Raw genomic sequence first — 13375 nt, 5'->3', positions numbered from 1 at the left:
GCGCCCCGAGGAGACCCAGCTCCAGGAGAGATCCGTGCTAGAGCAGCACTGTTGTCCGTGCTTTTACGCAGTGTATCCATTCGCTTCGTTGATTATTGTTTTCTTTTTCTTTTCCTTTCTCTTCTGTTTCTTTCCCCCTTTCTTCTCCAGCCTCGTTTCGTTTGTGTTTCAGTTTGGTTTCTTTCCCTCCTTTTCCTTTGGAGTTGTTGACGTGCTGATGTGTTGCGGAGCTCGGCTCCTTGCGGGTGTTGATAACTGCTTTGTTTTTGATTAATCTCAGCTATCTGGGCAGTGTTGTCGAGACAAGCTTCTCCTCAGCTCAATAGGTAAGGGTGATCCATGTCCGAAAGGATGGTGTGGGTGCTGTGGAGGGTGGCCGGGAGCGGGGCATGAGAGGGGACATGGAAGGGGCTTTTCCAATACCATCTCTTCCTTTAAAGGGGAATAAGGAATCCGAAAACACTAGGAAACACCTCTGGACGCACAGTCTCTGTGGCTTTTGGGTTTCCCCTCCCAGCAGCACGCCCCTGCTCCCCTGCCTTCGAGGCAGGCGGCGGGGCTGGAGAGCCCGGTGGCGGCAGCCGTGTCTTCATGTTGGGGTTTGGGATGAGCCAAGCTGCCGTCTCCCCACGGTCGCCCTTCCTTTCTTGGAGGACGGCGACACGTGGCAAGGCTTGCGTGGTGCGAGGGTTGTGTGGCGTTAGGGAGGTGCCTGTCGAGGTGGGGTTGTCCCAGCCGATCCAAACCAGGCGGAGCTCATGGCCACCCCCTGGAGCCTGTTAAAACAGCCACCTCTGGAGCAACCAGCTGCAGACAGCGTTCTTGGAGCGGGGCTCCAAAAATCAGTCTCCAGTTGTAGTCCAGGACATGGAGAATTTTGTTCCCATCATTACCTGGATCTGTTTTCTTCTTCACAAGTCTTCTCAATCATGGAAAATGGGAGAAGTCTTTCCTTCAAGGTGGACCGTATGGTTGGCAGCAGCGTAATTATAGTTTCAGACTGCCAGTGAGGTGTTTTATCGTTCCCGTCACAAGTGTAGTCATAGTAAAAGCCCTCCCTGTCTGAAATACTACTTGGAGAAATCTTTAAGACTTTTTCTGGCCCAGCTGTAATTAAACAGCCCTAAGCAGATCTTGAAAGACTCTCCCAAGAAAATACCTCTTTGGGCTGCCTTCATGGGGCCAGTTTCCTAGATGGCCGTGGGCATCCCTGGAACTGGGACGGAGTAGCTGGGAGATGGTTTTCATCTTACAAGCAGAGAATGTCACTAAAACTGCTAAAGCCAGATGGGATAATAGTCATTCCTGTCCCCAGGGAGTGGGAAGCTGACCCATTTGGCTGTCAGCCAGGGTGGTTATGGAAGGAGAGGTGGGATTGCAGATGGGATTGTTTCTAGAGCCTGGACATGCCTAAGCTTCCTTAGGACAGGTCTTATAAAAACTTAGGCTTTGCTGTCTTGGATGGGAAGAGTCAAGGTCCTGGCCGATGCTTTCCTAACAGCCTGAGGAGCCTTGTTGTACTGGAGAAGAGCCTCATGAGAGAGAGATGAGATACTTAGAGAAATCAGGTAGATGTTTCCAGAAGAAGGGAATTCCTCCAGCTGATGCGGAGGGTTGTCCTGGGGTGGGGAGAGCACGAGATGGGAGGGAGGAGTGTCAGGTCATGGTGATGGGAGCAGGTATGGGATGGAGGAGCCATCCTCTAGCATGGCAAGACCCCTCCAGTTTGAGCCTTGCAGCCTCCAAAGCCCTTAAGCACTTGGCCACCTCCTCCTTCTGTTTTCCCCTGCTGATCCCAGAACAGAGTGTCCGTGAGAAGCAAAGCTAGCACCAAGCTTTGGCGAGATCTGGGCTGTGTCAGACTTCTTGAGAAATGGGGAAACCCTCAGTGAGGACGTGGCTGTTTATTCTGTTTCTGTGGTGCTTCTCTGCTCCGGGAGCATTAGGGACACGAGTGAATGTGGCTTTAGTGCAGCAGAGGTGAGTCCAGGCTCATGTCTGCGTTCGGCGTGGGTCTTGCAGAGGTCCCGGCTGGCTCCTGTCTCTGGGTGCTGCGGGCTGATGGGGTTTCAGGAGCAGGGTCACATTGCCCAGCAGGACGTTTGCTGAGGAGCAGCCGTGCATCCTACTCTGAGACGCTGCCGGGGGTTGGAGTCGCAGGAGCGACTCCGGAGTCATTATCCCCAAAAAGGGGAAGGCAGAAGAATAAATCTCACTTTAATAAGCGAGGAATCCTGTAAAGAGCCCAGCCAAGTCATTTCTTGATGATTTGGGGTCATAAAATTGTCAGCGCATGTGGAGTACAGGGATTTTATACCAGACCAGCCAGATTTCTGGACTGCAGTAATAAAAGCTGAGAGGAGGAGAGGGAGAGGCAGTTTGCAGGCTCGGTGGCGGCTGCAGCCGAGCCCCCGGTGCTGGGAGCAGGCATGGGACGGCTGTCGCACAGTGGCTTTCGCTGCGTGAAGGTCGGGTAGTTTTTACCGATGGGCAGGGATAAATAATGCCATTATTGCATGGGCACGAGCTGTTTTCCCATCTTCTTCTCTTTGGATGCGGCGCGTGGTGACGCATCTCCTAACGGGGAAGAGGGGGCTGTTGTCTCCCTGCAGAGGGAAACCCAAAAACCACAGACAAGGCACCAAGCCCCCACGCCCTTCGGCACCACAGCCTGCCCCAGGTGGCCATCCCGGCCCCACCCTTGCCGGGACAGTGCTGCCGATGCCGGGGGCTCAGGGGCTTGGCCGCGGCGTAGTGTTGAGTGGCGAAGGGATGTCGGCGCCAGGCGTGCGGGAGAGGAGCACCCCTCGCTCCCCGCTTGAAAGAAAACAGGTTCCCCTTTAAAGACTGTCCATGTGCTGATCCTCTGCATGTGTTTCATGCCTCCTCCCGCTTGGAGAAGTTGTGAGTCCGCTTGTCTGAGTGCGTTTTTCTTTTCTTTCTTAATTATTATTATTTCTTTTTTCTTTTCAGTCTCTTTAATTTACTTATATATTTTCTCACTCCTGTTTTTCATTTATGTTCCTCTATCCCTCCCCTTCCCTATGACTGTATCCCCCTCTTCCTCTCCAGTCCGGCCCCTTTTCCCTCGCCCTCTCTCCTCCCTGCTCCTCTCTCGTCAGCATGGTGAAGTCCGTTGTGTAGGTGAGTTGTGGTGTCTGCAGACCTGTAGAAGGGACCCCCTTCTCCGGTGTGCTCCCCGCTGTGACCAGCCCCTTCCTCCCTCATTGCGGTGCCTTGGCAGCAGCAGCAGCTCTGGGACAAGGGGCCGTCACCGCTGTGTTTCTCTAGCACCTCTCGCGCTGAAGGATCTCAAGCGATGTGCGATGGCATCCCGGGATGGAGGCAGCAGCCAGCACTGCCTGAGAGCAGAGGGGGAATTCTGACTTGCAGGACATCTCACGGGATCGCGCAGGACTTGAGCTTGAAATGGAGCCTCGTGTAGGCAAATTGAGCTCTCCATCTGGGTAGGATGAAGTGTTGAAGGACACGGTGGCTGCGGCACGGTGGGCTCTGGTCCGAGTGGATGCTCTAACTGGTCCAAGTGGATGCTCTAACATGTCCAAACTGTTGCTGGATGTCACTGTCTTGACTCAAGGAGAGAAGGAGACAGGGAACATGTGCTGAGAAACCTCTGCGAGGTGAAATACGTGTATTGTGCCCTTGAATCTCCCCGTCCTTTCCTTTACACGGGTTTCCCCTTTTGGGTGGAAAAAGGTTAGTGATGCCTTCAATGGGCCTTCGCCCTTACATCTTCATTTCATATGTGGAAAGATGTTCAAAGAAGAGCAGCTGACATGTGTGTTGGGTTGGATAGCTCTTCTTCCTGAGCTACCTCCTCCTGTCCTGGGGCTCTCTGAGGTCCCTCAGTACATTTGTGGCCTCTTCAGTACCTCTCCGTGCAGTTCAGACCCTTGCTTGTTCGGAAGGGTTGTCCTTTGAAGACTCGAGGAAAACTGCTGCACTGGGTGTTTGTGGCATCTCGCAGAAGGCTTGCATCAGGAATTCACATGTGCTTCTTGAAGCTCCTTTGCTTGGCTCTACGCTGAAATCTCTAGAAGAAGTTCACCCGTCTCCCTGAACCTCTTGTCTGCTGGTGCTCAAGATATCTCTCGTGCATGGGCAGCTGCCCAAAATGCTAACTCTGGGGGCAGGAAGAGGCTTTTGGCTGAGCTTAAAATGAAAATTAATTTGAAAGAATTGGAGTCCTTTGAAGAAATAAAGGGTGGGTAGAGCAGATAAAATTTGGCTGATGAGCAGCATTGTTTCATCCTCCACTGTATCTCTTCTTTGCCAGAGGTCAGGCAGTATTTATGGTGACACATGGGTTCAGTGCTCTTGCTGTTTATATTTTAATGTGTATAAATAACAAGTCCAATTACGGAGAACTAGTGGAAATGAGCTTCAGGCAATTTCCTCATAATCCCTTGTGTAAATCTGTCTAATTTTGCCAACATGCCACAGTAGCATCTTCTTAGAAGGAAGAAAAAGAATGGAAAGAGCAAGCACCCTTTACAAGTTGAGCTTTAATAATATTAGCAAAGTTGTCTGGGTGGTGGAAGACAGATGCCGATGGGCAGGACGGTGACAGGATTGCTGAGCTTGCTGGCGTCCAGGGCTTGGCACATGTGAGCTCCCTGGGAGATGGACTGGGATTGGCACAGTCAAGATTGCAATTAGCCGAGTACCTACGCGAATGTAACTATTGTGCAAATATTTGTGTTTGGTGGATACAAGATGGAAAAAGCTTGCTATTGACTGTTCAAGCAGGAATTACTGCAGGGAAGTCCCACGCTGTTGGCCCTTCAGGTCACCGTGGTCTTACTTGGAGCCAGTGTGTGCACGAGGTCCCGGCAGCTGTCGGCATCGGTGCAGCTCAGCGGGTAGTGCCCTGACATAGCTCGGAGCTGCTGCTTGCAGCATCTCCCACGAGAGGCTGGGTGTGCTTGGGAAGAAGGCGTTTAAGCACAGCAACCGTACGGGCTTGTAAACGTCGTCTTTGCTACGAGGGAAGGCTCTCGCTTGGATCCAGCCAGCAGGACTACCAGCTTGTCTAATGAGGTGCTTCATCTTTGGCTGACGTGCTGCTCTGCTGGGAGCTGGAACAGAGGCTCTCCAGGAGCATCCACGCCTTCATCTCTCTGTTGTGATGGGAAACATGAAAAGGGACTTTTCTATACCCAAGTCTTCGGGTTTCCACTGCATCTGCTGTGCCCCAGCTGCTTCATCAATTCACACTGCACTTTTTTTTGGTGCTCTCCAATGCTGTTAGCAGAACTGAGAAGCTCTGCCGTCACGTGCATCTTCAAAAGCAACCCATTCTGCTCCCCATGGGGAAAAATCCTTTGGGAGCTCTTCGCCTGTGCCGCTCCAGCTGAAGCATCACGGCTCCGGCAGCTGTTTGGGATCTCAGACGTAAAGCGTTGCTATCACGCCGTGCTCTCCGCAGCAGCAGCATGTGTGGGGACTCACGGAGGAAAGCCTGTGGGGTGTCTTCAGTGCCGGAGAGGCTCCACCTGAAACCCAAGGGAGATGAGAAGCTCCAAACTCACTGTAGGTGGATGTGCTCTTGTACCGCAGCCCGGGTGCACTGGGGCTCTGTGCCGGAGCCCATGTGCTCGCTCGTTCCCTGCGGCTTCCGCCAGCACCGGCAGCGTTTTTGCAATGCCTGATGGGTCGCACCTTACTTTCAGAGCAGGAACAAGGTGGGTGAGTTCAGCCACAGCTTTTTGGTGACAAAGCAGGAGTCGGAATGCACCGATGCTGCGTCTTTGCGGCTGGCCGAGGCGGCTCCTCCACCTGCCCATCTTGCTGCCTTGTGAAGAGCCTGTTGCTTGCGGCGTTTGCTGAACCCTGCCCCGGTCACAGTCGCCTGAAGATGCAGGAGTTGCCCTCGGCGCTGTCCTCTGCGGGGCTGTTCTGAAAAGGTTTGGTCGCTGACCTCATGTGACCGAGTTGGGAGAGCAGAAGAGCGTCATCTCCTCCTTTGAAGGGTAGGACAGGCTTGTTAGAGGCATGCTGGTTGAAATCTCCAGGCTTTTCTCTCTGGAGCCGGGCTTCAAGCATTGGCTTTGTTGCAATGAAAAGCGCTTTGTGGATGCTTCCCCTGTCATCTGCAGGCACCCTGTGTGCAGGTCGCTTTGCGATAACTCAGGTTAATCCCAGGTCATTACCTGTGGCTTCTGCTGCCTTGACTCGGACTTCTCCTTCTGCGGCATTAGGTGTTGGTGCAACTCGGAGGAACATGAGAGTAAAATGCAGAGGGGGAAGGAAATGGGACAGCAGCAAGGGGAGGGGATGCTGTGATGTGTTATAGATGAGAGCTGGACCGATGCTCTCCTAAGGAAAAGGTTTTCCTCTACTACTCTGCTCTCCACAGCAGTCATACTGTCTGGTCCTTGGACAGGAAAAGCAGGTACAGTGAAGAAAATAGAGCGAAAATAACCCCTTTGCAAAGGGGAGACCACTTAACCTTGAGCTGGTTCCTGTAGGAGAGTTACTCAGGGGCTAAAGCTGGAAAACTATCACAACTTCTGGCTCTCCTGAGTGAAACACCCCTTTGCAAATCCCCTCCTTGTCCCTCGCAATGAAACCTTGTCCGTGTTTCCATTTCAGTGTCCTGTCCCGCAGGGCAAGAAAACCCAGCTGCCAGCCTCTCGGTGTTAAGGAGTAGACGCTCCTGTGCTGTTGTGTTTCTGTTGTCACTTGTAGCAGGGACCTGGGGAAGAGGTACCGCTCCCGCCTGTGTTGGCGTGTGCCCTTTGTGTCCCTGTCTGTCCTGTGGCCTCTTTTTTGGCTGTGGGAGCAGGGCCGGGCAGGATCCTGCCTCCCTTCTGTTTGTGGCGCCGGTGTCGTCTGCCCCGGGTGGCTCATGGTGCCCGTCCCGGTGCTGCTGTGCCGCTTCTGCCTGTCTCTTCCTCTCTCTCCATCCCAAGGGGTTTCCCACCACTTCCCAGAAATGCCTTATCGGACATAGGATCTGCCCCGTCCTTTTTTGTTTAGCGGTGCTGGCATGGCAGGCAGGTGAGCTGGGCTGCTGGCGGCTCTCTTGTGGTGCTGGCGTTGGACGTTGCCGGTGGGACCGGCCGGGCTCACGGTGCCGCTTGGCAAGGTGGAGGAGACGTAGGGAGACGGCGGGGAGCCCGCGGAGGGGCACTCGCAGGCGCCTCGCTTCCTCCCGCCCCGCGCTCCGGCACGCCTGGCTGGCCCCGATCCCTCAGCCCCGGGTTTCTCACCTTTTCCTTTTCCATGGCAGAGCTGGCTGGGGGCGACCGATCCCCCGCCGGGGACGTCCGGAGGCGTGAGCGTGGCTGAGAGTCACTGACGGTGCCTGTCTGCTTTTCCTTCCTAGAAAACGTCCATCTCCGTCCGGGGACGCTGCTGCACCTGAGAGGCTCGAAGCTCTGAAATACCAGCGGATAAAGAAGCCCAAAAAGTCATCCAAGGGCTCCTCGAAATCCAGAAAACAATCCAGTGAGTGCGAGGACCCCACGGTCCCCAACAGCCTCCCCTCTGTCCCGCCATGGGCAGTGCTCGGGCAGGTCCCTGCCGGCTCCAGCGCCGGGGGGTCTCCGAACCTGTGCCCGGATGCTGCCCTCACCCCCTGCCCCCCGACGGGATGGCTCCTCGGGCTGCTCACCCGTGGGCTGTCCCTCCCCTGCCTCCAAACCGAGCTCCCCTTCCGTGCATCTCCCATCTTTAGCGATTTCTTTTGGATTTTATTTTTGAGCGTCGAGTTACTTGTCCTGACGCTCCCTCCTTGCCGAGCGGCCAGGTTTGGGGCCAGGCTTGCCGTAACCTCCCTGCTACGGCACGCAAAGCGCTCTGCCTGCTGCCGGCGCTGCTGATAGCTGCTGGCTCTGCTTCCATCTGCCTTCTCTCCCCCCCTCCAGACGGCTCTGCCTCCCAGGTTCAGCACCTTCCCAGCTCTCAGGTACTGTGGCCTGACGAAGCTGTCTGCCTCCGCAAGAAGAAGAGACACCCTCGTCAGGACCCCTTCGCCCGCCTCTCGGCGCTGAAGGACGACCTCTGCCACCGGCAGCTCCCCGAAGACCAGACAGCCATTCTCAACAGCGTGGACCACGACGACACCGGCGGGCACGCCACGTTGCTTTAGCCTAGCGCCGGCCCGAGAAGGTTAAACAGGAGGGGGTGGAGGGGGAGCCGGCATCGCGCCGCGGGGGGACGGAGGCAGTGGGAGAGGCGGGGGACGCCCCCGCGCTGCCGCCTCTGCCGGGGGGTTCGGCAGCTCGCGGCGGGGATGAGCTGGGGGGCACCCTGGGGCAGGTTGGGGAGGGAAGGGGAGGATGCCTGGGGCTGGGCGCTCCCCGGATCCGCTTCTCCCCCCACCCCGGACGGCTTCGGTGGGGCGGGAAGTGGGGGGGCGTCGCACCTCGGTTCGGGAAAAGATCTCTAGGCTTAAAAGGCGTAGACGGAGCTTTTGACATCTGCTTCTGCAGCGCGCGTTTAGGGAGAACGTGTGGAATTGAGCAGCTGGCCCTCGATCGCCGGAAGAAATTACATGACATGGGGTGTAATTAATTGACAAGAAACTAACAACCCAGACGGGAACTGGTAATCCCGTGAATCTGATTATGATAAAAACACGACCAAATAATCCCAGGAAAGCTGTAATTGTGAAAATCTCCCTGCCTCCCCCTTCCCAGCCTCCTTTCATGTGAAGATAACAGCATCAAAACCATCCTTGACATCTTTCCTTACGTATCTCTGAAAGGGAAAACCAGAAAGACCCCAAGCCTTCGAATCGGTCTGAGATATGAGAAATCACCATTTGTCTGTGCAAATGCATTTGAACCTTGTTAACAAACATGTACTCAACACTGTGCGAGCACGCAGGTATGGGACTGTTTTCATCCAAGGGTGTTTTCCCCCAAAGTATGGTGCGTGTCAGCTTTGATGAGGGTGGTTTTGATTAATTCTTCCCGACACTCCGTAAATTGCTGGCAAATAGTCTTCAGTGCTGTGTAGTAACGTGATTTCTTACTGCAGTAACGTTTGCAATCTTTATTCATAACTGCAAAACGGGGAGACGCCACTGCAGGCGTGCGAGCGAAGGGGGTTTGGCTGCGTGGTCCCAAAAGCCTCTGTCGGCAGATGCTGAGCCCAGGCGAGAGCGGCTGGAAAATCCCCAGCTCTGCGGATGGAGACGGACGGCTTCTCCAAGCGACCGCGCAAAGCTAAGCTCGGCATTTCGCGACAGCTTGAAACGCGTTGCTGCTGGTTTCACTGTTTTCCCCCCTTCTTTCTCCTGCTCCAGCCCGGCCGCGTAGGTGGTGACACCCACCGGGGTTGCGTCCCTCCCTTTGCCCCATCTGAGGAGACCCGCTGTTCCCCTCTCGGTAATGCTGTTCTAACTCTTCACCAGAATGTATTTCCTCTTCAAAATACTTAGGGTAGGTCTGGCGGCCGGTGGTTTTCTGGATTGCATAGGCCTTCTTTTTAGCAGGAAAGGGGTAGCCCGCTCTGAAAACAGCCGGGCTCGCTTTCCTGCTCTGCCTCCACTCTCTGACTGTGTGGCCTTGGGCAAGTCACTCAACCTCTCTGTGCCTCAGTTCTCCCATCTGTAAAATGGGGATAAGTCATATTTGAGCACTTTGGACAAGCACTTGGTCGCCTGCAGACTGCAAGTGCTACGTAAATGCTGAGTGCTAATACCAAGTGATCCCTACCTTTAAAATATTTAGAGGTTTGGTTTTTTTCTTTTTCTTTTTTTTTTTTTTTTTTTTTTTTTTAATTGAAGTGGTAAAATCAACCGCTGCATCTAGGTTTGCACACTTCTTCCTCTGCGGTAAAGTGCTAAACCCTCCAGCCTGCCTGGGAATAAAATACCGAGTGTTTCATGTGGATATTCTTGCTTTGAGTGGATTCAGGCTGTAGAAGAAGCGTCAGGAGAATTGAAGAGCCTGTAGGCATGTATTTAGCCCCAGGCTCTGCATTTGCATACAAAACTTTTGTTTATTCCCAGGTAGAATTGCCAAGAGATTCTCCACAATCTCGCCTTTAATTCTGCTTTGCCTTGGTTATTGCTCTTGCTGCTGGTTGAACCTCGAAGGGCTTAGATGTTTGGAGAAAGACGTGAGCTCTCAGCCGGGCGGTTGGGATGTGGCACTCCAACCACGCCACGCTCCCCGGGAGCTTTTAGCTCAGAGCCTGTTTATCGCTCTGCCTAGAAATACCTGATTTTAGAGGTTGTGCTTCCTCTTCCAAGCAGGATGCTCGGAAACCTGCGACCACGAAAAGCAGAGCACCGCGTCTTTTCCAATCTCGAAGCCCTGACTTAGGTTTGAACCGCTTGACAATGAATCCTCCAAATCGATAACGAGATATTTCCGAGCTTTAACAACTTCGTGTAGGTGGTCTTCAAACCGTGAGCAGGTTTGTCTCGGGAAGGAGGGAGGGTCTCGTAGAAACGCCCCTCTCTTTCCAGCCTGCACCAGGGCTTTTTATTGAGAACGTGACGAGTGACCTGATGTAAGACCCTCAACTATCAGAGTGAGAATTCAACTTCGCTAACAGTATGACTGCGAATTTCTTTTATTTGAGTGTTGTTTTAGGGGTTTCCCTAGCATCCACTCAGATCTGAATTGATTTAATGCCATTCGCCCGCTCGGCAGCGGGGAAAACTCTGCCTGGTTAACTTCAGCTCGCCGGTAACTTCAGCGGCGCGGCAGCGGCTCTCGCCGAGCCGGGCTGCTCCCGGCGGACAGGTGACGATTGGGGCCGGGGGATGCCCCGGCTGGGGGGAGGCGCAGAGGCTTCGCGCTGGCCGTGCCACGGCTGACTTGCTCTTCCTTTCGCTCTCGTTGCCTCGACCTCTCTAGCAGAAGGTTGTTTTTCCATTGGAGCGCTTTCCAAACTATTTGTGATGCCCGTTTGTACGGGCGAGGCAGTGCCGTCAGGCTCTTGAGGTCGCTACCTCAGGACTGTGCCCCTGTCCCCGTCTTAAGGAGCTCTAGAGGACTTGGAGTGCAGGGAAGGTTGACGGAGCGCGCCGGCTTGCTGGGGTCAGTCTTTTGAGAGTTGTTTTCCTTTTGCAGGTGTTTTGAGCCGCTGGGCCCCCTGCTTTTCATGGTCTTCGACCTTTAAGAGGCTGGAGCTGCAGCCCTCTCTCTTTCAGCCGTGTACCTGCCACGCTGCTGGAGTGGGAAATCCCGCCCGGGCGCCTCGTGGAAGCGGCTCTTCCCTAAAACCATCCTTAACTCCTTTCCCCGCTAGACCGAGTTACCTTCCGATAGACTCGGGCCATGCGTTGGCAGACGGGCTCGCCTCTTGCTTTGGCAACCTCCTCGCTTCTCCCAGCCCTCTGGTTTCCATGCCCTTCAGGGGGTCGCTCCTCTCTTCTCCCGCGGACCTGGGACATCGAAGCTGTGTCAGACGATGCCATTTCATCCCTGTTTGAACTCCGTTTCGCTTTGGTGGTTTGCAAACACAGCTGCTGCTGCTTCTTTTTTTTTTTTTTCTTTTTTTTTTTCTTTCTTTCTTTCATGCTGCAAAATATATCTTGATTTTTATCTTCCTGGGCCAAACTCTCTTATTTTGTAAGCTTGTCTGAGGTAGAAGGCTCTTGCTTTACTAGTAAGCGTATGATTCCTCCTTGCACGGTGCAAGTGCGACGTGTTTCATTAGGTCCCTTGGAAAATCCTGGGCTACGGTGAAAAAATGCCTCTGAATCACAAGAATGTTTGTCCCTGGGCTCCGCCGAGGTGTCAGTCTGGTGGGCACCAGCCCAGCTTTGGGTGGTCCTTGCTGGTGCCTCTGCCTGCGAGGTGGCCGTGGTGGGGATGCTCCAGCGCCGTTTTCGCACCGCCGCGGGGGTTGCAGGATTCAGCCGCCCCGAGCCGGGGGAGGTAACGCGGAGAGGTAGGTACGGGGGCATCGCTGAGATCTTTTGGAAAGAGGGGGTGGTCGTGGGGTGCCGTCCTTCGCACCCTCTCCATCAAACCTGTGCCGTCCCGTCGCAGGCAGGCGGTGGGGCAGGGAAAACGCTTTGCCTGCTTTTCCGGCAGGAGCTGCTGAGCAGTCGGCCACGTGTTTTTGAGGTGACTTTGCCGTGCAAACCCGCTGATGTTCTGGTTTTGCAACGTTGACGTGAAGGAAGAGCGCAAGTTAGTGTAAGTGGGGAGAGAGGGAGTGTTTAGGGCTCGCCTGTGGGGCCCCGTTTCCATGCCCGCTGTTAACTGCATCCGCGGGCGCTTGGAGCGATGGGTTTGTAGAACGGGGGGAGCTGGAGGGTCCCAGGGTCTCTTCCCAGCTCTGCTGCAGACCTGCAGTAGAAACCTGGGCCAGAACCCTCGGTGGGAGGCACTGGCGTGGTTTGCGGTCTCGCCGGGTGCGTGCGTAGGTGCCGCCGGAGCAGAGCGGTCCCAGGGCGGTGGGCAGCGTCGGTGCGAGCAGGCGATGGCTTTCCCAGGGTCGGACGCTCGCTGCCGCTGCCGTGCGTCGGTCGCTCGAGACTCGGAGCCTGGGTTCGGTCGCTAGCGGGCTCCAGGCTGTTGATCTGGCGGTCGTCTCCTTGTCCGTGGTTTGGGGGAAGGCTGGAGGCGACGCTGTTTGGATATATAACTATAAAGGGAATAACAACTTTGATCTACCTACCTCCAGGCTCAGGGTTTGTGCTCAGCAGCCCAGGCACAGTCCCGGCAGGGCTTAGTCACGTCTCGTGGCACCCGGGCACTATACATGCCTTTTGGACTTATTGCTGCTCATATCTTGCAGTTTGCATTAGGACAAAATCTGTCTGGCATTTTGGTTTCTCCTCCTGCTTCAGGCAGTGATGCAGATGTGGGAGTTCGCTGAGTTTTGGGTTGGTTTCAGCTGTAGTTCTTGGCTGGGGGTATTTTTCGGCGAGGCTGGACTGGCTGCTTTTAGGGATTTCCACACGTCCTGTGTGGGCTTGCTGCGGCCCCGGGCTGGCAGAGTCTGCTTTTTGTGGAAAGAAATCTTTTCAAGGAACCGGAGTAAAACGCAATGTATATACGAGATATAAATACATAGAGAAGTGTAGGACAAAGATAGATAGGTATGCAGAAGTCCAGTAGATTTGCATGTCAGGGGTTTGTTTATCTCTAGGGGAGTGTTTAGAGCCGCGGTGGAGGGGGGGATTGGGATGGGCAAAGCCGGGCAGGGGCTGGGAGCAGCCAGAGCCCGGGGGGGATTTGGGAATGAACCGGCACAGCCGCCCTGCGGCAGGCGTGACCTGCACTGCATCCCTGCTGCACACCACAAGATCACTTTTGGCTTTTTATCCCCCCCCCCCCCCATATATTTTTTTTTTTTTTTTGCTTTGTTCATTGTACGTGACTCACCGCTGGGCCATGGTACTGAGAAGCAGGAGTGACGGGTCCTCTCCTCTGCG

At 54.7% G+C, this 13375-nt stretch overlaps 1 protein-coding gene across 1 annotated transcript in view; it reads left to right on the top strand.

Moving 5' to 3' along the window:
• Nucleotides 1-8116, top strand: part of IGSF9B (immunoglobulin superfamily member 9B) — a 39858-nt gene extending 31742 nt beyond the window's left edge. Inside the window, exons 19-20 of the mRNA XM_075723328.1 lie at nucleotides 7352-7473; nucleotides 7893-8116. Of these exons, the coding sequence (XP_075579443.1) occupies nucleotides 7352-7473; nucleotides 7893-8116 (346 nt within the window). The remainder of the gene's footprint in view (nucleotides 1-7351; nucleotides 7474-7892) is intronic.
• The last annotated feature ends 5259 nt before the right edge of the window (nucleotides 8117-13375 follow it).

This window comes from Pelecanus crispus, chromosome 19 (genome assembly GCF_030463565.1).
Source record: "Pelecanus crispus isolate bPelCri1 chromosome 19, bPelCri1.pri, whole genome shotgun sequence".
NCBI lineage: Eukaryota > Metazoa > Chordata > Aves > Pelecaniformes > Pelecanidae > Pelecanus > Pelecanus crispus.
Note: the sequence above shows the minus strand (reverse complement) of the source record. Positions and strands in the feature narration are given on the sequence as shown.